Source organism: Hydractinia symbiolongicarpus, chromosome 13 (genome assembly GCF_029227915.1).
Source record: "Hydractinia symbiolongicarpus strain clone_291-10 chromosome 13, HSymV2.1, whole genome shotgun sequence".
NCBI lineage: Eukaryota > Metazoa > Cnidaria > Hydrozoa > Anthoathecata > Hydractiniidae > Hydractinia > Hydractinia symbiolongicarpus.
The window spans coordinates 13,450,501-13,463,266 of NC_079887.1; the positions used below are offsets into that span (position 1 = coordinate 13,450,501).

At 35.9% G+C, this 12,766-nt stretch overlaps 2 protein-coding genes across 2 annotated transcripts in view; both read right to left on the minus strand.

The window, feature by feature from the left end:
* Positions 1-8,429, minus strand: part of LOC130623459 (SCO-spondin-like) — a 14,501-nt gene extending 6,072 nt beyond the window's left edge. The window contains exons 1-13 of the mRNA XM_057438946.1: positions 8,313-8,429; positions 6,810-6,873; positions 6,004-6,579; positions 4,769-4,927; positions 4,318-4,491; positions 3,870-4,034; positions 3,173-3,346; positions 2,889-3,050; positions 1,749-2,351; positions 1,431-1,604; positions 1,162-1,341; positions 214-390; positions 1-112 (exon numbers count right to left, since the gene is read on the minus strand). The exon at positions 1-112 is cut by the window's left edge and continues 62 nt beyond it. Coding sequence (XP_057294929.1) covers positions 1-112; positions 214-390; positions 1,162-1,341; positions 1,431-1,604; positions 1,749-2,351; positions 2,889-3,050; positions 3,173-3,346; positions 3,870-4,034; positions 4,318-4,491; positions 4,769-4,927; positions 6,004-6,579; positions 6,810-6,867 — 2,714 coding nt within the window. The 5' untranslated portion in view covers positions 6,868-6,873; positions 8,313-8,429. The remainder of the gene's footprint in view (positions 113-213; positions 391-1,161; positions 1,342-1,430; positions 1,605-1,748; positions 2,352-2,888; positions 3,051-3,172; positions 3,347-3,869; positions 4,035-4,317; positions 4,492-4,768; positions 4,928-6,003; positions 6,580-6,809; positions 6,874-8,312) is intronic.
* A 2,067-nt stretch (positions 8,430-10,496) lies between these two features.
* LOC130623094 (uncharacterized) lies at positions 10,497-11,463 on the minus strand. The gene is made up of 2 exons (XM_057438592.1): positions 11,261-11,463; positions 10,497-11,202 (listed from the first exon to the last, which is right to left on the minus strand). The coding sequence occupies exons 1-2, from the start codon at positions 11,461-11,463 to the stop codon at positions 10,497-10,499; spliced, it is 909 nt and encodes a 302-aa protein (XP_057294575.1).
* Positions 11,464-12,766: the final 1,303 nt, after the last annotated feature.

The following is a 12,766-nucleotide window of genomic DNA, read 5'->3' on the forward strand; positions in this document are numbered from 1 at the left end:
CCTCCAAACGTAGCTCTTTCACAAGTACGTGTTCTTTGTCGAGTTGGAGCTTGAAGGCCTGATTGACATGTAGCAGAGCAATCACCATACACAGACCATTGTGTTAGAATTCCTAAACAGTTGTTATATTAGAACATCAACTTGCCTGGCAAATAAACAAGAAATATGCCAACGAACAAAATACGCGATAAAAATTCCTAAAAAAGACTGTACCTGGACAAGAAGCTCTAGCATTACAACTTCGTGTTTCTACATTACTTCCAGGAGAACATTCTCCTCCGTATGTTCCACCACTACATGTTCTTGTTCTGGACTGAGTAGGGGCGGTGTTCACATTCGATTGACAAGTTTCACTACAACTGGCCCACTGACCCCATTCAGACCATTGCCCTAAAGGAGATAATTTACAAACTAAATGCCAAGGCAACATAAATAGACTAAGTAAATTTATTTTAATTGATACTGTATAATATCAAGTATTAACATGACTTTAGATTAAAACACAATGCAACGTTCTAAGTTGGCCTGTATTTTGATCATTCTTTTGACTGTTAAGTATGCTTATTATTATTATTAGGTCATCAAAAACAAAACCTCGTTAATTGTGAGTTATTCCTAGTATATTTTTAGTATACTGTTTTCTTGCCATCGGTGTAATTGCTGGAACTATACATTTTAAGTAGATATTTTTTCACGACTCTGTGCTTGTTTGACTTTCTTACACGCAAGGTGAATATCTTTGAATTTTCTTAATTGTAGCGGAAAAGATATGTTTTTAGGAACTTTTCTGACGCTACGGCACGGCAACAATGCAGGCGGGATGTTCAAGATTATTTGCATTGCGCTATGAGTTTCTCGAAACTTTTCACTTAAACATTAGAAAATTAAGTAATAAAAAATTAAAAGACAAGTATTTCTAAAGGCACGAATAAGTTTTCAAAAGTTTATTCTTCATTAAATTAATAAATGAAACGAAAAAGTTGCATAAAACAAATTGAGTGACAAAAGATCCGAATTGACCAATCACAATTATTTTTTAAACAATCAAAGTTACTTTCCGCGAGAAAACAGTAAGTTGGCTTCTCCTTCTCATTTTTACCTCCATGAGTTAGTCGACACTTACTACGTTTATTTGTATATACTAATTCAAAGCAGATATACCTGGACATGGAACTTGGACGCTACAGCTCCTTGTTTCTGATGTGGAGCCTCCACCACAGTTTCCTGCGCCAGTAGCACCAACACAAGTTCTTGTTCTTATTTGAGTTGGCGCTGGTCCACCTTCGTTAAAATGACAAGATGCTGAGCAAGTTCCATAAGCTGTCCAAATTGACCAAGTACCTTTTAAAGAAATAGTAATCCCAAGTAAAAAATTTTAATTGCATAAATCTCAAGCATATTGTCATGCTCAGTTAAAAAATATGTTATACCTGGACAATCTCCTTCAAAGCATGTGTCGGTATCGGTAGCAGAACCAGCACAATCATTCTGTAAAGCATTAGTGACAGGACTTCTACACTCTCGTGTTCTTGTTCTTACACCACGTGCACCACAGCTGATCGAACAAGATCCAAATGCAGACCAGCTACCCCAAACTCCGCCAACTATATTGCAACAGAATCAAATATACAGCAAATAAATATTTAATAGTCAGTTCTCTCAAACATTTTAGCCTTTATTTTAAGCATAAAGGTTGGGTTTTAATATTTCTTTATAAATTGTTTAAAACACTTATATATAATGTATACCTTGACAAACTTGACTAACAATCCTCGGATGTAATGCAGCCGCATCAATATTAGATAATTCCAAGAAGTTGTTAGCAGTAAATATCAGGGAAGAATTCCCAGTGACACGAACAAGTTCAGGAAGTCTTACTTCAGGACCAATTGCACCAACATATACTAAAGCTTCACTGCGCACTAAATTTTCTGTGCTTACACGGAGAGCGTCATCAAATACGATATTCTCGTACCCATCCGTGAGAAAAAGTACAACTCTTAGTTCACCTGCACGATTACATCCAGGACCAGTGTATAATTCACGAGCTTTAAGCAAGGCATCATTAATGGCAGTACCACCAAGTTGACGAGGTAAACCATCAATTAATGCATTAAAATTTGCTAAATTGCTGGTTGCGGTAGAATCACAAGTAGCAACAATGTTAGTCGCACTTCCATAATTGACAACGCCTACTCTGATTCGTGAGTTTGTTCCAAGACCAAGCTGTGCGGCGAAGTTCTTAACGAAAGTTTTTTCTTGACTCCATTCGTCTGGTAGTGATGTTTTGACACTGCTGGATGAATCAATGACAATGACATAAGATATGTTGGCATTGGAGCAACTAATCACTAAAAAAATGTGTTCATAAAATAAGAGAAAGATTACTACTATCAAATACATCATAGCATCGAGATTTTGACATTGCGTGGTTTAACTGCCGATAATACAACGCAGTATAAACACGGGACATATATTTTTCGGTTCTTTATAGTAAAAGATCCATAGCATGTTTTTTTAGAGCATGTATACTGAAATATTACAGCATTTGCTGCATGATCGCTAAAAAATTGGTGGCGCTGAACTTGTTACAAAAGCGGTGATCCTAATTTAGTATAAGTTATCACATTGGTCAAATTGTTTCTGCCAAAAAACGTACCTAAAACTACGCAAGAATTCAGCAACAAATTTTAAATCACCACATTTAAAAAGCATGCTTCATTAATGTTTAGGCCTTCCCTTACCTTCTTAATAGTTATATAATGAAAATCAAGCATTTCTAACACTGTAACAATGTTATTGTATACTGGTTGCACAACAGTTGTTAACAGTTTGACAAAATCATGATAGGAATAACGATAGGAAATTTATAGACGAAGAGTACAAACCATTGCAACTAACACCAGCATTACAATTTCTCTGCTCTAAAGTTGACACACCAGTGCATGTTCCACTACATGTTCTTGTACGAGTTTGTTGTGGAATTGTGTTGCCTGACTGACATGTAGCAGAACAAGGACCCCATTGACTCCATTGTGAAAGAACATTGCCTAAAATGTAAATTTTTATTGTAAAAAATATCACACTATTGTCACCTGTTTAATCTGAATTCTTTATCCCTTAAATTGTAGATTTGATGTACTTTTTCATCAACTGTCATATCTATTTTTACCTGTACAAGCATCAGTGTTACAATCTTCTCTTTCCACAAGAACAGCGTTATTACAATTTCCTCCTAAACTAGGATTGGTGCATGATCGTGTTCTTGTTCTGACTGGTGGGGATGATCCTGGAGTTCTGCATGTTGCTGCACAAGCTGACCATTGCGTCCATTGTGTCAAAACACCTATAGTAAAAAACATATGGTGTTGACAGAACTGATATATTGATGTTGTATCTTTAATGAATTTACAAAGGGTTTTACTACTGACAGCTTCCCCTCACTTTATTGATTTACGAGTTTTCCAGTTTTAAAATGACGTCAATGAAAGTTTTTGCTTGTCAATAAATTTTTGAATTTTTAGCCAAGCTACTGTACTACATAACTTAAGAAATGTAAACCTACAGTTAAAGAACTTTCAATTTATACCTGGCATTATGGTCTTAGTTTGTAAAAATAATACTGTTCTAAAATTAAAATTGTTAAATAAGGCTTAAGTCTTGTAACTTCTTTATTATTTTCCATTTTTATTTATAGTTACGAAACTACCAGAAAAACATGCACACAATCTTCATTACATTTTTCTTGGGGATGCTCAAATCTTAGAATATTGTAAATCGTCAGACCATAGCACTCCTCACATATTATTCCTATGCATATTTCACAATACTTTCACAATAATACCACGAGCCGTAACATGCACGCATACCTGGACAAGCTAAGTTTGCATTACAACTTCCACTTTCAGTAGCTGATCCTGGACAAGTTGAGCCACCTGAACAGCTACGCGTTCTTGTTCGTGAAGGAGTGAAACCAACTGGATCACATGTTGCTGAGCAAGCTGACCATTGACCCCATTGTGCCCATTGTATGACTAAAGGAAAATACCCCATAAATAAATTAAATGAAAATAATACCTTCCATGTAACAAAAAAAAACAATAATCAAAAATATCGGTTCAGGCGAATAACTTGATGGTAAATATCATAACCAGAAGCTTAAACATAAAAGAAACAGAGTCGAAAAAATTGAATGATCATGGTGGCCTTTGGAATGTAAAGTCAAAATATCAATTTTAAAAGATCCCTTTAATAGTCCATTTTTTAAAAATGTTTAAGCTTTTGGTTATATTATTTACCAAATAAAAGTATACCTACCAGTACATGAAACATCGTTACAGTTTCCTGTTTCTGTTAAGCTAGCACCACCACAATTCCCTCCAAGGCTTGGATTGTCACACCGACGAGTTCTTGTTCTTGTGGGTGCATTAGCACCAGTGGCACGACAAGTGGATGAACATGTGCTCCATTGACTCCATTGAGAGAGGACACCTACGGGAAAATCAATGAGCGTTAGTTGCATTATATATTCATTTTTGTTTGTACAAGTTATGTCTTTAGAATACTCATTAATAAAATAGAATATATAATTTTAAAAATGTGAAAATTTAGTCTACTTCAGTTTACAAGCAACAGTTAAATAAAACAAAGTTCCATTACTTATTGTTGCGTGTGCCAAAAGCAAGAAAGTTGGAACTTGGTAATAATAATAATTGAACCTTGCAGACCATCAATTCACATACATCAAATATGTTGCCTAAATTCATACCTGGACAGAGAACATTTCCATTGCAGCTCTCACTTTCCGTATTAGAACCTGGGCAGGTAGCTCCACTTGGGCAACTTCTCGTTCGGCTTCGTGATGGTGTGACGCCAACAGGATCACAAGTGGCAGAACATGCTGACCATAGACCCCAACTGGCCCAACCTATTAAAAATATCAGTTAGAAAAATAACAAAAAACAATAGCTCACTACAAGACAAAATCGATTATCATTTAAACCTAAAGCAAAATCCTTTTGTAATAGATGACCCTTTTCAAATATTAGTAGTTGTGAAATCCACTAAATTGATGATCATTGATTGGTAATTTACTATACTTTCTACCACAGCCTGGCATTTCTTTTATTTTATTTTTTTTGAAAATCTCGTTTTATTATCTAGCTAGGTTTTAGGTTTTAAAGCTAAGGGACCATAGAAGCAGCCAATCCCTTTCTAACCTAATAATCTTTTAGAGAATTTTTTTGAATATGAGGATGGTCATGGAAAACTGAAAGTAAAGCGTGTGCTGCTAATTAGGTGTATTTTAAAATCAGGAGTAAGATGAAAGTAAATTAAGCGTCCCGCGCCTATTTAGGTTAAATAAATTTCATGATATTCCAGTTCAGTGTTCAGATAAAAACCGAGTCACAAAGTTTAATAAATTACCCCTGGTAAAAGCGATGCAAGCCTTGCACGCTTTACGCGCATTCCAACGAATCAAATTGATTGGCGAATTTGTCGCCGAGATGCAGTTTCGATCTTGTTTTAGAGTAGATTTCAAATAAATTCTATTGTTTTAACACACAAAAGGAGACATACATTTCAGTGTTTTAAATTTTTGAAAAAAAAAGATCGATTCTAATTCACCGCTGTAATGGCCAATCACAATTCTTTAAGAATGGCGTAAATAAAACGAAATAGTTTCCCAAATTGGAATTTCTTTAGACAAATTGATATGCATTGCAACATAGTTGTTTACTGAAAGCTGCCCAGGCCAGATTTTCTTTTTGTTTGAAATTGGTATGAAATAGGTAAATATGTTTTGATGTTATTTGCTTTGATGAAAATTATATTTTTGTGACGTTTAATCAGGCGAATATTATTCTAATCAGGAGCACATTATCGCAAATTAGCACTCCTCGCTTCAGAAGTTTTCCCTAACTAGAGAACACGATAAAGATAAAAAATCAAGAATGTTAAAGATAAGGAAACACAAGATTAGCGTATACGAAGTTTACCTACCAGAAGTAGAAGCAGCACATGTTGAACCTAATGCACCATACAATGTTTCAATGTCATAAGTTGCCAAATCAGCAAATTGTGTTCTGAAAACTCTATCAGAACTGCCAGTAAGCGTAGCTACCATTGCTGCGTCAACCACATTTCCGATTGCCAGAGCATAAATAACATATCCAGCATTTCGAAGATTAGTTGCAGTAGTTACAACTTCGTTAGGGAATATATTTTCATTTCCATCAACCATTAAAAATATTATTTTATTTTCCCCTGTTCTTCCACATCCATTTCCTGACAATAATTCTTGCGCTTTGTCCAAACCGCATTTGATACAAGTTGCACCGCTCATAAGATTGACTCCATCTACAAGTGTATTAAAAGCACTCGATGTAGCAGCATCGTTACATTTGATATGTATTTGACTAGTACTTGCAAACTGCGCAAGCCCAGCATTGCTGTCTCCGGATATATCGATTCGGGTAATGAGTCGCTTAATAAAATCTTTTTGTTGTTGAAATTGATTTGCATCAACACTGGACGACCCATCCACAGTGATTGCAAATGAACATGGAGCCTGTTGGCCTAAATGAAAAATTACTTCGTTTACTTTATGTGTTGAAGATACTCTGTGAAATGATTAATTAGACCAATATCGAGGCTAACCAACCCCTCTGATGAAAACTGCAAATCTTGCAGTATTTATCAGAAAGCTGGTATTTTATTCGTCATTAATTGTAGGTACACTGGCGTTTAAATAAATGCTTCTATTCTATAAATAAATACAAGCTCCTTGACTAGGTGTGTTTTTTTACCTCGACTTGTTGTAACCATGATTGCAAGTAACAATAGAACTTGTTTTATTTTCGCCATATTGATCTAAAAAATAGGTGTTATTGTTGATTATATCGCAGAAAAACACGACTGACTCTGTATCTTAAATATGTCCCTATCGATAAAAAAAACTTTGGTTTCTTTTTTTTTTTTTGTATCTTAAAGATCCTCTATGTCGAACCAACTTTCTGGTTCTTAGCGACTTCGAGATGCCGTAAACAATTTTTGCTAGTATTAGATTTAATCGTTTGAAAGTTTTGAACCAATCAGCTATAAATGCTTATGTATACGTCACTTTAACCCATCAGACATTGCGCAATATCAACTCAAGTATTACCGTCACCAAGGAGCGTTCAATTATTCCGATGGTGCGCGATGAAGGTAAAAAATAAAATGAGTCATTAAAGGACGACGTGCAGTTTAGGATTAATCTCCGCTGACAGTCATTACATGAAAAATACAAAACAATTAATTAATAATTATTTTTAAAATCCTATTGAAAGAATCTATTGGATAAAGTTAAATGAAATTAGTCATGTTTCAATGCCAGATTACCCCTACAAAATTCCTATTTAAATTTCCATTATTGTCGCGTCCCATTTTTATTGTTCATGAAACAATTAAAATTAAACCTTTTTATAGATATATGCTTCTAATTAGGCGAAGGATAATAATTCAGCATGTAATCTTAAACTTAGTCTCTAGTCCTGTTGTTTCTTCCGCTAATATGATAAAAGGATAAAAGGTGTCCTACAAAGGGGATTATGATGAAAATTGGTATTCATTTACTTAACATAATAGTACATAGCATAACAGTATATAGCAGAAAAACAGTTGAGTCATACTTAAGTACTGGAAACGAAGGTGCCTAATTCATTGATTCGCTTTCTTAGTCGTTGACGTAATAGTGTCAATATTATAAAATCGGACACAAGGTCAAATGCATACCTGAATAGGCCTTGCAAATTTTGGATGGACAAAAACTATCATTTATAATGATATGCGCAATACCATAATTACCTAATAAGCGTCAACTACTACTTGATCAAATTTCTTTGACGAACGCTATGTGACCACATAAGGGCCGTTAATCTGGGTGACTTTTTCAAGAAAAAATTGCAATAAATGCCAATGTAGGAACTTTTTGATAGCATTTGATGTGATTTTGAAATAAAAAAGTAAGAACGTTTCCCTTTTTGAGAAGATAACAAGAGCGATTCGTTGATTAAAAGACATAGCAGTATAATCTACTAAAACAAAGAATTACCGGAACTTTTTAAACTGTTGCAGCCTATGCTACGCTAGTATTTTAAAATTAAAGACATGAGCAGAAAACAGTTCGTACGTCAATTTCCTTCACATTTGTAATTACGACCAAACGCTGTTGCGTGTATGTATTTGCACGTGTCTTTGTGTAGCTGATTTTGGTTTAGAAATAAACTTGGGTTACTCCTAATAACAAAGAATAAACGCAAAATAAATACCTGAAGGCTTCTTAGCCGACCGCCTTTGAATCTGCTTTCTGTTCGAATGAGGAAAGTTGATGACGGGTGCTAATGTCAAGTCGCAGTGAATGAGAACTGAAACAATAACGGTAATAAGAATAAAGATAGCTATAGATAGTACAATGCAATACGTACAATACAGCAATGCAATACAGTACAATACAGTACAATGTTGGGTATTCTTCCATCGTATAGATATGACTAATTTTCTAATTATGTTTTATTCTCTATAGCATTTTTATTTTGTTTAATACATACTTTTTGCATGATTCATACACCTGAGAAAACCTCATCCCCAGGACTTGTTAGGTTTTTTTAATCTTTAGACGGGTCGGAATATAAAAGTCCTAGGGACAAGGTTGCTACTTAAAACTGGTAGCAACGCTTAGTGTAGTTTTGTTTGTTCTTCTGCATGAAGTTTATAAATGAGTAATTTTAGATGAAAAACCTGTCAACTTCGTTCCCAACATTTCTTTTGCCAAGAAAAGGCGACAAATAAACTTTTTAAAGCACACTGATATAGCAAGAGCATTGATTCGGAAGTTGTACACTACTTTTCGCTATAACAAACATGATACACTTGTTTAGTTTATAAAAAAATTTAGTACTGGACTATTCATGTTATCACAAAAACAAAATTGTTGAACATATTATGAATACACAAGAAAGATAATTATTACAAACAAGAATCACAATTCATTTGTCAGGAACAATTTATATTAAACTCGCTTGAAAAAAAGAAAAAGAAAACGTGTTTCCACCATCCACTCATCGTCAGTACTAATTGTACAAAATGCACGCTGGGTTAATACGTAAAAACATAAATACATAACAATTATCAAGAGAGCAACAATTTCACGCAAATGCACCTTATTCAAAATTTAGATAATCCGCTGAGAATAATTATGTATCATAATTATATTCCATCTTTAATAATTAAAGGCAGTTGACCTGAACTAATTCGCGTAGAGCTTCTAAATTGTTCTACTCTTTTGTTTAAAGGCGTGTCGTCACAAATATGGTAATGTGACTTGGAGATCTGCGCAGGAGAAACAACAAGGAATAATACGCGGGAGGGAGCGTGTAGTGAAAACAGCTGCACGAATCCACGTTGCAAAATGGTAGCAACTGTTCAGATGGAATGAGAAAATTTGGGGGCGAGGTGTTCAAAGTAAAGGGCTCATAGCGTATTGACTTAGAAAATAAATTGGTCGCATTTCGTTACTGTAACAGAAAGGCGGCGACTATTATTACAGAGACTAGTAGACTTTTTTATACCGCATTGTGTGCTTTTCGCTACTTGGGGCACCATTTTGCGTCACAGACACACGTATAAGGGTCGCCTTTCCTTTATTTTGTGTGTCTCGGTACTGCGGTGTCACTTTGTGCAGACACAGACAGGCAACGGCTTTTATTATAGAGACAGTGTGGTGTTTTTAAATTTTAAATCAGTACCATAAAGTTAATTACAAATCACGAACAGACTTTCAAATTGTACATGTAATAAATTCTCTTTTTTTATTGCTAAAAAAACAAATTCTGGAAGGCTAACTATTTATTCCAAACGCGTTGATGTGGCAAGTTTATCTTTTTGTTTGGATTAATCATCACAATACTTAAATTAATTTAGTAAATCTAATATACAAATATAAATGACAGAGCATTTTTATGATCCTTTATTAACTTTAGCTATTTTGTCGGGATCTTGCGTCGAGTCACGACAATAATTACTCACAAATAGTTCTATATACTCTTCTTCTTATATATACAACCTAATAAAGCTCACTTTTTACAACGCACGTAAAATCACTTCTACCTGTTAGAAGGCGGCCTGGATCTGTTAACGTCACCATTAGCTCGTGACAACTGCACAGCAGCCGAGCTCACACAGCAGATCACGTGATCAACGAATAACTCGCGCCATCCCCCCCCCCCCCCCCCTATTTGATGACACCTTGCATCAAATATGAACAAAACGAACATAATAGCCGATGTTATTCATTTCTAGCGGGCGGCTAGCTGTAACTAACAATGACTAATGTTTTCCTAGAAAAGGTTCTGCAAATAATCCGTCTCGTCATAATGAACACAAAATATAAATTTCTAGTAATAAGTTCTATTAACTAACAATTGTTTTGTAGTAAATAAATTTCTCGTATTGATTTACTGATTCATCTCGAAGTCAGCTTGGTTTTCAATCTGAACTCTCGCTTTAGCAGATGCATTTCGTTTCGGTCGAAATTCGTTCGCTTCAGCATTCAAGGTTGACGTTACGTTGTCGTTTTTCGGTGCGATGTCGCATGAAAGTTCTAAGGGATAGAGATGTTGAACCGCTCGTTCTAAGGTGTTCTTGCTCGTTCGTAGTTCTACCGCTCTTGTAATCCCGTCTCTGCCAACGAAGGTATTCGTTACGACACCAATTGTCCATTTTCCTCTGTTCTTTCTGTCTCCCTTGATCATCACGACTTCTCCAGGTTTTGGTTCTGCTCTCTTCAGCTCGTGCTTCAAGTTATGTCTTTCTCGAAGTGATCTCACATATTCTTGAGACCATCTCTGCCATGTAGCTTCCTTACATCTTTGAATAAATTTAAACCTCTTCCGCAGATCTCCTTTCTCGACATCGTGCTTATCTTCTTCAGTTGGAACTCGATTGATTTGTCCAAATATCAAGCTGTTGGGCGTAAGAATTTCTTGTTGAATATCATCTGTGACGTATGATAAGGACCTGTTGTTGAGAGTTTGTTCAACAGCAAGTAATACATCCTCCAACTCACTAAATGATAAAAAAGTTCTTCCAATAGCCTTGCACATCGCTTGCTTAACAAGAACAACCAAACGCTCAAACTGCCCACCCCACCAAGGAGCACGACTTAGATTGAACTGTGCTGCTTACAATGCTGGCACCTAATTCTGCTAGGGCAATTTACTGCTCTATGACCACTTCCTGTGCAATTGAAGCAGAGTTTTTTGTCGCTAACGATCCTTCTTCTTTCCTCAAGCTTGTTGATCGTTTTGCAGCCGGCTGCCTTGTGATTCTCTTCGTCACAATAGATGCATTTTCTTGGCTTATACTCTCCTTGCTTGGTGTGCAATAAACTTTCTCTCTTTGGTTCTTGCTTTCTTTGTTCATGAACAGCAATAGGGTTTCTCTCTGTCCATTTCCTCAGCGATTCTAAGAGTTGACCACAGTTCCACTCTTACCAGTCATCACCCAGTCTCACTAGATCGGCACGTATTGAGGGTAACTTGTCCTGCGTGAGTCTAACGTATCCATTGATTTCCTTCAATTTTCCCATAGTTTCTAACGACTGTACATTCGTTGTCAGTTTTTCATAAAATTCATGGACCTTCTGCACATTACACTGATGGATTATCGGGAGGCTCATAATCGCTTGAATATGAGCGTTTGCCACTTCACTTGGTTTCCCATATTTCGTTTTAAGGATTGATTTTGCTCTCTCATATCCTTCGCTAGTAAAAGGTAGTCCTTCGATACATACCTTCGCCTTAGATCCAACAAGTTCTTTCAGGTAAAATTTTGCAACCGCAGATAATGTAGATTTATCGATCTCCGACTCGAATTGCCCCCAAAATCTTTGCCAGTCAAGATGGGTTGCTTCAAATTTGGAAATCACCAACTTTGGCAGTTTCACCTTCACTTCTTGACCTTTGTTTGTTTCAATTGTTTTTCCGTCGAATTTCATTCTCATCTCTAATTTCATCCGTTCTAACTTTAATTCTTCTTCATACTTAGCGTTTCTTTTTTTTTGTTTTTTTTCTCTCGTTCAGCAGCTGCTTGTTGTTCCTCATCTTGCTTAATTCCTTCAATGGTTATCTGCAACTGGTCGAATTGTTCTTCCGATTTCAACAGTCTTTCATCAATCTGCTCTCCAAACGCATTTACTTCCTCTTCGCTCATCTTGTCCTTGAACATTAGCATCTGCGCATTTGTTTTAAGCCGATGCACTTCGTCTCGTTGTTCTTCGATTGATTTGAGAGTTCTTTCCAGTTCCTTTATTTTTCTCCTAGCAAGTATTTTCGGCACTGCCTTTTCCGATAGTTTTAGCATCTTAAAAATGACATTGATAGCCTTGTTAATTCTTTCTGATGTTGCCATGGTTATGTCCTTTCTTCTTATCCTCTCCCTTTAATTTGATACTCGTCTCTGCTTCCTTGCTTCTCGCTGCTCACTAGCTTCTATTGTTGCTCTTCGCTGCTCACTTGTTCAATTGTTTCTGTCGTTGAATCCTCACTGCTCACTTGTTTCTGTCGTTGAATCCTCGCTGCTCACTTGTGTCTGTCGTTGAATCCTCACTGCTCACTTGTTGCCCAGTGCCGTAGATTTCCACTGGTGCATTTAAATCTCACGTTAATAGTTTATTGAATGTTTGTTGTTATCTCGTTTCCGCTTGATGATTCGCTTCTGATTTAAA

Bases quoted from the DNA above. Each gene is read 5' to 3' on its own strand.
- LOC130623094 (XM_057438592.1), bottom strand. From the start codon at position 11,463: ATGAACAAAGAAAGCAAGAACCAAAGAGAGAAAGTTTATTGCACACCA. The intron at 11,203-11,260 runs GTAAATTGCCCT...GTTCAATCTAAG, and splicing joins CAGGAAGTGGTCATAGAGCA to TCGTGCTCCTTGGTGGGGTG.